We start from the raw sequence: 12,681 nt of genomic DNA on the forward strand, positions 1-12,681 counted from the left end.
ATGCCCAGGAGCACACAGCAAGTAAGGACACAGCTAACATCACTGCACGTCTATTTGGCTGCAAAGTCTCAACCACACCCCACTGCACCCCCCAGCCTCCTTGAGCTAGAGTTTAACTTTCTGTCTTCTCAACATGATCATAAACTCCTCCAGGGGAAGAAAAAGACACTTACGCATAATAAGTACTCATTAAATATTTGTGGAATGATGTAATGAACAACAAACCTGGAATAATTAACTAGATCTCGAAATCCTTTCATAAATTTGAAGGATTTATATGCAGGTGGTCTGACCGAAGGCCAAAGAGAGAGGAAGACATTTAGTGCCATGCCTGCTTCCTTGATCTTTGAAATTCTACCTTATTTTGACTGTTGAAAAGGTGAAGTCCAAACTAAAATTGACACTAATCGAATTCTATTAAAATTAGAGTAGTCATATAATAAGAGCACTTTGCCCTAAAATTGTGGCTGCTTTGTTTTAGCAACTTTTGATGAAGATCCTAGTACCCCCAAATTAACTATTAAGTTAATGAGATCTTACCTAATTTTGTTAAGAAGGCTTTTTAGTTCATTGTACCAGGATGCTGGTTCAAAAATACTCTTATTTTTACCTGTTTACCCTATAATGCAAAGCTCTAGGCGCTGAAGCATGTACCAAGTGCTCATTTTGGTAACGACTGGTTAATTCTACCTTTGGAGTTGATGCCAAGTTTCCAGTTGCCTAAAGATCTCATGTAAGCTAATAATTAGACACCTGGTAATTTTTTGATGCTTAAAGAATGACCAATGGTGAGTGTGTTGCTTCACCTTTTATAATCTAAGTTACAAAGAGATAGGGTCATAGCAGAGTGCCACAAGATTTTCTCCAAAAAGGTAAAGACAGGAAGGCTTATCTCCAGGGGTAAGAAGCATTTATTTTGGAAAGGAACAGTATGTAATTATTCAGACTATATAGGCCTCCTGTGTCTGCTCCAGCAGGGGCTGCAACTGGTCTTAAATAAAGGCTAGAGGACTCATTAGGTGCTCCTGTCCATTACAGACCAGGCCAGCCTCCAATTTAACTTCCACAAGGTCAGCAGCCACTTGAGACAGTTGTTTTAAAGGTGAAATTTTGGTAAATGAAACGAAAGGAAAGAAAGGTCTTCCTTTTTGATTTCAGCTGCATTTGTACCGAAATTAATTTTTATTTGCATGGGTCTAAAAAACAAAGTCTTGTTAAGTCACTCAGAACTCACACAACACATTAAATTCAGCATTGCGAATGCGATGAAAATGGATGCTGTTCACTTCCCTCTCTGAGTGTTAAATATACCGTATTTTTAAAAGCTCTGTTTGAAGATTTTTAATTGCTTTAATTGTATTCTAGTGGATTCACCCAGAAAAATGAAAAATGACCTTTTTTTCTTCCACGGTTTTTTAGTTAATGAAAGAATTAAGCCTGTCATCTAAGCTCTGCCTATGAAAATTGTCTCAGTTATCTGCCCCATAGAACCGAATAAAATATTCATTACTACATGTGGAAGAAGCATTCCTAACTATTGGTTTATAACTATCTTTAAGACTTTGCACTGGAAGATATATGGATCATAAGTGATTTAAAATAAAAACCATGAAAGGGGGTGAGGGTCCGGCGAAAGAGAGTCATTCCAACTTACTTGAACATCTCGTTTCTCTCTATAGTGGCAAGCCAAAAGCTGTAAGCGTTTGCATAGTAATTACAAGTTCCACGACCGTGGCACTCGATGAACGGTGCACTTCTAAACTCTTCCAGACAGGACCCAGGGGATGCGAGGGCTTGGCCAGAACCTTCAGCACCAGCACTGGTGTGCTACAGAATAAATATGACCATGTGTTAGCGATTCCCACCCGGAATAGAAGAGGGTGTCACTGTTCCCAGGGACGAGCCAGGGTGCTCCCTTCGGTTCTCTCTGCCAGGGTGCTCCCTTCAGTTCTCTCTGCCTCATGCAGTCACCACGGAACATACTCATCCCCACACTGCCCACAGCCTGCAAGCCAGTCCCTGCTCCACTCACTGGGCACGGCAGTCAGTACTCGACACAGCTTCAGAAATCAACCAACCACTCCTCCCACAACAGGAGATGACTGATCCAGCTTCATGAGGATTTACAGAAATGCTGTCCCCACTATGTCTCATTTTTGAAACATTGAAACCTCTTCCAACTTGGGACCTGACACAACAGTCTAAATGTGCAAATGATGCTGGAACCAACCGATGTGAAATCAGACTTTCTAAACAAAATTATATAAGATAACCAAAATCTTATATTTGTTATATTAGAAAGAGAGAAATGAATATCTACAATTTTAACTGTTAAATTGCATTTTGGTCTAATGGCTTATAATGGTGATGTGGAAAGTATTTGTGTAGGATCATTGACCGGGAGTTATTCTAGTATAATCTGACCTTATAAGTTCAGAGCTTTCATATATTCCATCGATACTTTAATTAAAGAAATAAAATAACATGAGAAACTACAATGGGGTCTCAAACAGGTACCATGTTTCCTGTTTTAATTGGTTTTTCTGGGGAAAGGAACATCCAAGGGGTCTGGCATCTGAGACAGCTAGGTGATAGGAGAGCTGTCTCACTCCATGTGAAGGGTATGGACACTCAGGTTCCTGACTGGCCCGGAGGAAGCAGCATGCCATTAGCCAATATTTAGATGCTCTCTTCCTGACTCAAGCTTCTGCTTTCGGGCTTGCATGTGTTTTAGTAACTGTGTACCTCCCACATGCATGTTCCTCTCCTCTTCTCTCTGACTCTAGGAAATGTCATCATGTCATTCCAGCTACCTAGTCCCAAAACAGCCACTCCAAAGACAAGAGGAGGACACTGGCTGAGCACTGGAACTACTGCTGTCCCGAGCAGTGCAGGCCGGGCTCTTGGGGTTTTAAGGGAAGACCAGCCTCAGCAGCGCGATCCACAGAACTGAGAGGCTGGTGGCATTCTGAGAGAAGAGGTAGGGGTGTTAGTGAGTGGCTGTTCCAGGGAAATACGGAGTTTCCAACCACTTACCATCACAAAGGAATAGCCAATCCAGAGTGAGGACCACCCGTTGGGGCAAGGCGGGATCTGAATGGTCTGGCTGTGCACGGCCATCACCATGGCTGGCGCCTCACACACCGCACACCTGGAAGGTACCAAAGCAGACACTCAGCGCAGCTGAAGGGAAGGCCCAGGACAAAGCCTTTACTAGTTTATTCCTTTTCCCGTTATTTGCAGTCAATCTCTTCACTCTATCTTTCTGATTCAATTACATATTTGTCAAATGGATAACGTTCCCACTGCCTGGACTCTAAGCCTTAAAGCCTTCTTGTTGGTTTTATAAGCTCGTCTCAGTATTATAATATTAAATTCAAAAATAGACCCAACACTCGTGATTTAATCATCTGCCTTGTTGGGGGAAGAACTTGGGAAGGTCAGGTTGTAACAGTGGCCATCTACCTGGAGGGGCTGGGCTACAGGTGACTTTTGCTTTTTGTTTTCTCCTTTGTGCATTTCAGTGTTTTCCAATTCTGCAACAATGAACAAGTATTTCAGCAAACAATTAAAGTTTGTTGAAATCCAAGTACAACCACCTCTGGAATGCAGCAATTTGTTTTAAGCTAGGAATCTTCTAAGATATAAGAAATACATTTAGTGACTTAAAGTCACTAAGACAAATAATGCACCCAAGGCTGGATGTCCACAAGAGTCTCCTCCAGGAGACTTGCTCCAGACCTGGAGCCAACAGACCAATGAGGAGACCCTGCCCCAGGCAGAGGCTGTCAGCAGGACCCACTGCTGCAGCTGGTGTAAGTCCCAAAGAACACCCCTCTCCCCTTCTGCAGGACAGACATTTCCCAAGCCAGGCTGCCTCATATTCAGCCACTGGGACTGTACCCAAGAATAAATTAAAACAACCCACAATGTTCTGACTCAGACCCACTCAACTAAGGGAACCCTTTGATGGTGAGATAATGTTTTGCAAAAAAAAAAAAAAATTAAACACCAGCAAGAAAATAATTATATTCAAGTCACAAAATGAGCAGAGTGTTAACAATGCTGATAAATGACTATAAATGGTGTTAATAATTACACCTAGTTGTGCTGGAACATTTGCATGAAAATGGATGAGGAGTGGGAACAGGGCCTAAATTAGTCATTCGATTTTCCATGAACTTGTGTGTGTGTGTGTGTATATGTGTGTGGTGTGCAATTTTCTATTTTATTCACACAAATGCAGATGAATTAAAAGCCTCAGTTAAACAACAGTTACTGAAATTGGCCTTATACATCTGCCACCATCTGTCTGCCAGACACAGAGAGCAGAAATGTAGCGTGGAGGAAAGGCTCCCTCTGGGCTACGGGGATTCAAGTGGCTGTAGAGAAGGTGGTCTTAACTCCATCAGCTCGGCGATTAGGAAGCAGAGAATCACAGAGTTAATGAGCTGTACAGTCCCTTAAAATTCATACAGTCTAATTCCCCATATAATTTATGAGGAAACCAAGGCCACAGTTAGTTGTGTCAAAGCCACAACTAGAACTCAGTTCTTGCTCTCAAACCAGTGGTCTCTCTGCTACAACAATTAATTGGTAGTTATGATAACTCTTGTCTTTAGAAAGCCAGAAAGTGCTTAGGAGATTTTGCCCTATTCTCAGGATGAAAGCATAAAAGTTATTATCTTTTTTTCCTAAAATGAAGGATTTTGTGTTATTTACTATACGTAAAATTAAGCTTCAGGATTTCCCCCAAAAGACAGCCCTCAGAAGAAACATGTAAGTTCTGAGAAATCAATGGAAATCTAAGTTACATAATCATCGACAACTGCTTGTGCAGAGACCAGGAAAAACAGCAGCATTATTTCAAAAAAAAAAAAAAAAATCAAGCTATATATGGCTTAAGGAGTAGCAGGCTTAAAGGATGTGACTTGTAAGGTCCCTTAATGTCGAGTTTCTATGAATCAGTTAACGGAAAGGTGTAAAGAGCCTAAAATGTATAGTACTGGGACATTTAAACAAGTCATGCTTACAGAGCCAGTTGTATCTTACTGAAAGTAATGAGTCCACAAAGAAAAGCAAATCCAAGACACAAGTCTTCTGAGAACCTGTTTTTGGAAAATTCCAAGCATGCCAGAACCCCTGTGTCTTCCACCAAATCAAGGTCAAATGTCAATTTTATCAAAAAGGTAAATAGGAAACAAAAATGAAAAATAATTTTCTACCTGTTGTCCAAGGAAAGCTAAACAAAAACACAAAAGTGGTTAGTTTTCCTTCTCACGCACCTAGCATGGTTCTGAGCAAGAAAAGTCTCAAAATGGAACAGTTGACAGACCTTTACTGACACATGTAAAGTATTTTCTGCATTTTGAAAAATTCTACTCTAGAAGTGTAATGTATGATTTTTCCCATTGAAGACTCATAAAATAAGTTTTTTTTGGCTCAAAAGAAAAAATCAAAGAACATTGGAGATACCTTAATGTAAGGCAATCAAAAACTCATGATTTTCTTATGTATTCAGCATTCCCCAACTTTCTGGGTCTTACATGGTACAATTCTCTTAATAAGTCTGTGATCTGCCAGGCCCTGCCTTCCTACATGCTGGGCTCACTGACGCCATAACCATCCAGTCTTCCTCTGAACAAACGTCAAGTGACTGGTGGCCACAATACTGTTAGCCCAACACAAGGGCTGGCTCCGAGTGCTCTTGCTCCCTTTCCCTGTGACTGCACGACGCTTCTTAGCTAATATACCACATTCAAAGGCTGCTATTTCTTTAAAGGGAATATAGAAAAGCTTAAGTTCTTTTTCCTTCTCACTTTCCCGGGGCAAATTTGTCCTGTCTTGGTATTCTTTCTAACATTTATTATCTTAGCATGTAAAAGTAAAATTATAGAATAGCTTCTTAGTCGAATGAATTTGTTTATTTGGCACTTTTCATTTACTTTTGCTTATAACTAAGGAATCAACTTTTAATTATAAGGTAAGAAGCAAAGATAGGACAATCATGTGCTTTTCAGTCACAATAACTTCAATTTTCCATCTAATTTACTCCTAGGCAGACTCTTAAGGACCTGAAAACACATTTCAGGTATTAATTAGTATGGAAAGCACTTAATTTGGGAAGTCACTCAGCCAAACACACCAAGACAGTAAAAGTTGGTGGAGGAGAGGATTACGAGAAAAATCTGACTATGTACACATTTTGATGTATACAATAAATCTATGCAATCACTTTATGTATAAAATATAGATATACAGTATGTCTGTGGTATTATAACTTCATGGGGACCACCTCACATCCATATTTGAGTTCCTGCATCAAATGCCACTGAACTGTATGCTTAAAAATGGTTAAGATGACAAATTTTATGTTCTGCATATTTTACTGTAATTAAAAATAATTAACTATATTTTTTATTTCATGGGGCTAGGGGCAATTCAGGAAAAGGTCTTGAAAGATTCCTTAGGGAGATAATTACTTAAGAAAAACAGTTGAAAACACTGCTCTAACGCTCACTGAGGATCCCAGCGACATTGCTTTGCTCATGGGAGGAAAGACAACCACTGCAGTGAGTCACCTGAGATATGAATTCTGTTCCAAAGCAACATGGGTATTATCTCATCATGGTTTTGCACTATAATATTTAAAGAGGATAACTCACTTTTATATTGAATGATTTTTATGGCTGGTTTCTATTATAAAACTCAGGTATCACAATTAATAGACTGAATGGCAATGGATTAAATGTTTTTGGGGGGGGAATAAAAAAAAAAACCTCTGTCTAGACTACAAGCAATTTTCCTTTTTCAATTTTATATCTTCTCCTACAAACGCTCAACTCACCTGCTAATAAACGGTCTAATATTGTCCCCAGCGATGGGTGCCATAGACATTGGCATGGGCTCTGGAGTGGACAACCAGTAGGAATAGTCATTTCGGGAAGCGAAGTTGCAGACATTGTTGATATTGCAGAACAGGAAGGGCATTGTACTGAACTTGCGCAGGCAGCTTCCAGCTGTGCCTGGAGGTGCAAGGGAAGAAGACAACGTGAAGTATTTGCTTTCTCGATCACAGTCTACCTCTATGCAAAATGGATTTGAGCTGGCTAATAATGAAAGACATATATTCATTCTAACTACTGAAATGCAAAGAAATTTTTAAACTTATAAACAGATCGAAGCAAGCGAATATACCAAATAGACTAGTACGATTGTAAATGAGCATTTAATTAAATTTAAAGTAATCAAAGCAAAAGGGAAACTATAAAGAATTATGTAGGGCATTTTGATTAAAGGAAATGAACCAGTTTATCACCAGAGAGAAACTTTCTCCTGGAAGTGAATTCTAGAAGGAATTTAACATGGGGCTCCTTGTACTCTGGAAAGCAACATACTGGGGAGTGTCTTTAATGACAGTTTCGCTGAAAATGCAGAGATGCTCTTTATATAGCTCCTTCTTGTTTGCAAACTCAGTAAAATTTAGAGATGTATCACATTAAAACATAATTTGGTGGAGGATGTCTGGAGGGAACTAAGAAAATGACAACAAACATGAGCTTTCTGCCAATCCTAACTAATAGAGGGACAGGGCTTAGAACATGCAGAAAATTTTGGACAGGATACCATGGAACATTTTTTGAAAGAGCAACAGTAAAGAAATCTTGACCTTATGTGAAATTTGAAGATAAGATCAAATGTTTTATTAATTTTAAAATTTTCAAAGATTCAGCCTTAACATTTTCTTGGCCTCCCTTAGTAATATAGTAGCTGTTAAATTGATGGCTCATTTGGCAAAGATGAAAGAAAACAGGGCCAACCCCTCTTTTCATTAACTAGGTCTCATGGCACCCTGAACTGCAGGACCAGAGCTGAATACAGCACTACACCACCAAGGAACTCGACAAATCCTTGCTGGATGAATTCATGCATCTGTAAATGTCTCACCCAAGTCCTGCCCGTGGGCCCGTTCATTGCCTTGCACGTAGAGCAAAGAGTACCCATGGTAAAGAATTTTGGTTCCGGGAGGACACTGTGGGTCATCTATTGTTTGACTGTGCCTTGTCACAAGAAAGCCATGATCAACAGATGGGGTGCCTGGGGGACCCATGGATCCTGGCAACCCGTCAGGGCCTGGTGGTCCTGGAAATCCTCTTGGACCTGGAAGATAGAAGAGAAATTGGTTTCCCTAGTTACAAACAGGTTCACCTGAAAGGCTTCAAGCAAGACCGATCAAATATAATAGGCCTTCTTCCTGCTGTCTTAGCTTTCTCTTTTTACATACCATCTCGAGATGTTTTATAGGAAAAGCAGATGCTCAAAAAACTTAGTCCAATGAATAAATGTAACATGCGAAAAAGAATATATGAATAAATAGAATAAAGGACATGATTCCATGCATTTCTTGCATATAGCATTTTGGGGCTCCTCAAAGAAAGGGTTGTTATAGAATTATTATAACAACTTCCTTTCAAGATGGCTTCCCTTCCATATCAGCCCAAAGTCTGCGCATAAAAACAGGACAATGCAGAAGCTCCCAAGCAGTGGGCCCTTTGGTCCCCTGGGGTAACTATGCTGTCTGTGAAACTGTTCACAGACCTTCTGCTGGGCTGTGCCCTTTGTTCAGTTACCTGATGCCCTCAGCCTTTAGCATCTCAATCATTATGGAGTATTTGAGATCCTACTTCTCAGGAAAGCAGATTAACTTTACCCCATGGTGGACAGTGGCCTTTTGGTCAACACTGGCATTATCATCTTCTTTCCCTTGTCCATTGCTAAAAGAGAATTTCTGTAGCTGCAGCCTGCTTGCCTCATAGGAAACTACATAGGGCCACCATTATTGGCCTTCTACCAACAACATCTGGAAAACACTGTGCTTTGATCAACATCTGTCTCTCTACACAGAAAAAGTGATGACGACACTTCAGCTCTTCTATACGATCCTATTTCTTCTAAGAAACAGACTTCTTTAGAAACCTTTCAAGTGACATTTTTCATCCCCATTTTGCAAGTTTCTGCATGCCTAGGCTTACTGCTTCTAACCCAAAGATATAGGTAACGGGTAATGAGATTGGGAGGCTGCAGCAAACCTACCGGGAGGTCCAAAGGGTCCTGTCTCTCCTTTCTGGCCAGGAGCACCATCAAATCCGGGACTACCTGGCGGTCCGGGTATGCCCACAGATCCTGTCACACCTAAAGAAAGGGAAAAAGAATTTGTGATCTGGTCCTGGAGAGCAGTAGGCTGTATCATTTTCTTTCCTTTTGAAATGTCTTCTTTAGCCTTCTGGTAGATAAGCATAAGGCCTTAGACTGCAGATGAATGTTTTCCCAGAGAACCAAGAGTTGCTTCCTGTGAAACCTTGTATACATGTCACCAGGGCAACTGCCAAATTGACATTTGAATGGGAGTGTGCTTCATCATCGCATTCAGAGTTCTCCCTAGTTTTTGGCTATTATTGTTATTGTTTGCCAGATCACTTTGGAAAAGACAGGCTATGTGGAGGGTAGGGAGAGATTTTCTCAAGTGTTTCTCCCTTGGCCATATTCCAGTGTCTCAAATAATTTTTAAGCAACAGATATACTGACATGGAAAGTTTTTTGTTTTCATGTGTACAGTTTAATCTTAGGTAGTTTAAATTTAACATTTCAACTCAAAATGTTTTTCCATTCTCTTTTATTTCCCATCCACCCCTTACATAGCTCTTGAAATAAGAAGTGTTTAGCCCAAATAAACAGAAATATTCTAGGTTAGGGTCTGGGAACAACAGAAATTAGCACAAGTCTTTGCCAGTTTGGTAGAGCATCTAGCCAACTACCAAGAGCACCAATTCTTATGGTTCTGGATTGCTGCTTCTTGCCACCCCTTACTTCCTAGCTGGGAAGATGATCTGGTTCCTTTCAGCCATGTTTTTCTAAGTGAACATAGATAAGTTAAGTTGTATGTCCCTCTAGTTATTCCTGTATTTTGTTCTTGCTTTTTAAAGTCCACTCAAAAACTTCATTTGGTTTTGATATACATTAAAAGAGGGTAAGAAAGCCATATTCAAATATGTGTTTATGCAGTCATTATCCAGAGACTTTGATTTTAGACATGTGGATGAAAAGAAGAATCCCCATTCCTTCATAACCCCCCACACTTCCCCTGCACAGCCCAGTTATTCTCACCTTGCTGTCCTTTGGGGCCTGGAGGTCCCTGAAGCCCCTTCAGACCTGCGGGACCCTCAGGACCAGGGAGCCCTGGCTCCCCTTTGATGACATGGTAAGGACCTGGGGGTCCAGGGACACCTGGAAGACCTGTGGGAATCAGGGGTACCACTGATCAATTTCACTGTCAACATATGAGGAGCAGAAATAGCTTTAGGAGGAGAGTCCAAAGTGAAAAGCAATCCAAATGGAATGTTCTCAGGTGTAAAATCATTATTAAAAACACAAGTAATCGGATCCTCACAAGACAAACATGTATCTGCACATCTTTATTATTTCACCTAAAATCCCAAATCCTTGAGACTGGAACAGACATTGGGGTCATCAGTACAAACTGTCCACCCAATTCCAGACTCCCCGACAACCACCTTTGGCCCTCACTAGAACACTACCTGTTGGTGAAGCTCATTCTCTCCCAGGCATCTTGCTTCTAACCTGAATAGCTCCCACATTTGCAATTAGAAAGTTTCTTCTCATACCTACCCAAAATCTGCCTCACTGTACGTTATAATCACTGGTCTTAACTTTTAATGATGAATAAATTTAATCCTTCTTTTGCACAACAGGTATTGAAATATGCGCAGCAACAACATGGAGTTTGCAGGGGATTCTGAGGACTGTTTCAGTCTCCCTTTCTTTAGCCAAACATCCCCAATTCTCTCACTCCTTCCACACACATTTCCTTCCTAACATTCCACTTCTCAGTGTGTTCCAGTTGCTCATTCTCTCCCTTGGAACATGGTTTTCAAAATGAAACACAGCCCTAGAAATAAGGTCTGGCCAGCAGAGACTAAAACGGTATGCATGCCATACTTAAACTATTTTCCTCCAAGATTATCCTGTGTTTTTTTGGAGCCACTGCTCACTGTTGGCGCCTAGTGATGGAGATGCTAAGAGAGACCTTTTCCTAAGAACTCCCTACTGTCCAACCAGAAATCATTCAGTCTGTTTGTACAAGATTGATTTTATTCCTCTTACAACTTTAAGTGGTTGATTTCAGTCTACCTTCAGAGCCCAAGAAATTTTGTGAATCTTGAGTCTGTCATACCCTTCCCACTGGATTTATCTCGTGGATTTAACCCTTCCCACTGGATTTATCTCGTGGATTTAACAAATTTGAATTTTAAGATAAATCACTGGTAAAAATATCTACTAGATTAGCCAAACAGTAATCCTGACAAGCTACTCTGGTTAACTGTTTTCTACTGATCTTCAAATCTTTTGACATATATAAAACCAAACACACTAATTCTGTGAGTTCCATGGCTTTCTCATTTCCTCAAGTCATCCATAAGGCACCCTCCAACATAAAAAATTCTCTTACCTTTGGTTCCAGGGAAACCTTGGTCTCCTTGATCTCCTTTAATTCCCTGAAGGCCAGGGAGACCTTTCTGACCTGGAGGAAAGCGAAACATTGTCTTTACACAGAATTCCAAAAGATATACAAGTATGTGTGGAGGTAAGTAGGCGCAGGTGTATGCACGCATACTCACACAAGTATACATAGAGATGCATAAAAATAGATGTGTATGTATACACACATATATACATGTGCATATACACATGTGTAAATCCATATGTACATGTACACACACATATATATGTGCATGCATATTACATATACAGACATACACTCACAGTGAACATTTTCTAATTTAGGCTTATGGAAGAAAAGAGCATTACTTCTAGTCAGATATGTAAAACTTTGATGAAACTCTTCTTTCTAGAACCCAAGAGTCACATTTTTCCAAACATGCAACAAGCTGTAAAATGGTCACAACCATTTGTGAAGAGTCATGTGATACTCTTTTTGGTTCACACATGTCCCCAAATAGACTACAAGACAACTGCAGGCTGAAAATTTATTTTATTCACCTTTCATTCATATGTATTTGATTCATCAGTAAAAACCACAGTGCCTGGAAGCTGCTAGCATCCCCTAAATGTTTGCTTAATACATGAATAAATTAACGAATGGCCAAATCTGACTTCTTATTGATATTCCAATAATGAGATGCAAATGATCCACTGATTCTTAGTAAGAAAATCAGAAGGTTCTTATACAGCCATTCATAGAATTATACAAATCAGGCTGTCACACAGAAATGGCATTTTTAATTTGAAGAGAACAATACCTTATACTGTAATTATGCCAGGTCTACCAATATGACAGTACCAGTGGTTAGGATGTTCTGGTAATAGGTAATGTGTCTTTAAGTAGCATCTCTTTTATTGTCTTACCCTGAAATCCTGGAACTCCTGGAGGTCCCATGTCACCTTTAGAACCCGGAATACCTGGAGAGCCACCAATCCCCTAGATACACAAAGAGAATGTCAGTTGGGAATCATTCAAGAGATGAATGATAAGTCTCTCAAGTAACTGATCATCGAGAAGCTGGGACAGCCTCTCAATGTTCTGCAAAGTGTCTCTGTGGACCAATGGTTTCTTGAAATTATGTAAAATGAATGTCAAAACCT

At 40.1% G+C, this 12,681-nt stretch overlaps 1 protein-coding gene across 1 annotated transcript in view; it reads right to left on the minus strand.

Annotated features, from left to right (window-relative positions):
* Nucleotides 1-12,681, minus strand: part of COL4A1 (collagen type IV alpha 1 chain) — a 92,643-nt gene that overhangs the window by 2,264 nt on the left and 77,698 nt on the right. The window contains exons 43-50 of the mRNA XM_023519771.1: nucleotides 12,445-12,517; nucleotides 11,528-11,599; nucleotides 10,165-10,293; nucleotides 9,094-9,192; nucleotides 7,948-8,160; nucleotides 6,848-7,025; nucleotides 3,037-3,151; nucleotides 1,655-1,827 (exon numbers count right to left, since the gene is read on the minus strand). Coding sequence (XP_023375539.1) covers nucleotides 1,655-1,827; nucleotides 3,037-3,151; nucleotides 6,848-7,025; nucleotides 7,948-8,160; nucleotides 9,094-9,192; nucleotides 10,165-10,293; nucleotides 11,528-11,599; nucleotides 12,445-12,517 — 1,052 coding nt within the window. The remainder of the gene's footprint in view (nucleotides 1-1,654; nucleotides 1,828-3,036; nucleotides 3,152-6,847; nucleotides 7,026-7,947; nucleotides 8,161-9,093; nucleotides 9,193-10,164; nucleotides 10,294-11,527; nucleotides 11,600-12,444; nucleotides 12,518-12,681) is intronic.

The sequence above is a fragment of the Pteropus vampyrus genome, unplaced genomic scaffold (genome assembly GCF_000151845.1).
Source record: "Pteropus vampyrus isolate Shadow unplaced genomic scaffold, Pvam_2.0 Scaffold236, whole genome shotgun sequence".
Lineage (NCBI taxonomy): Eukaryota > Metazoa > Chordata > Mammalia > Chiroptera > Pteropodidae > Pteropus > Pteropus vampyrus.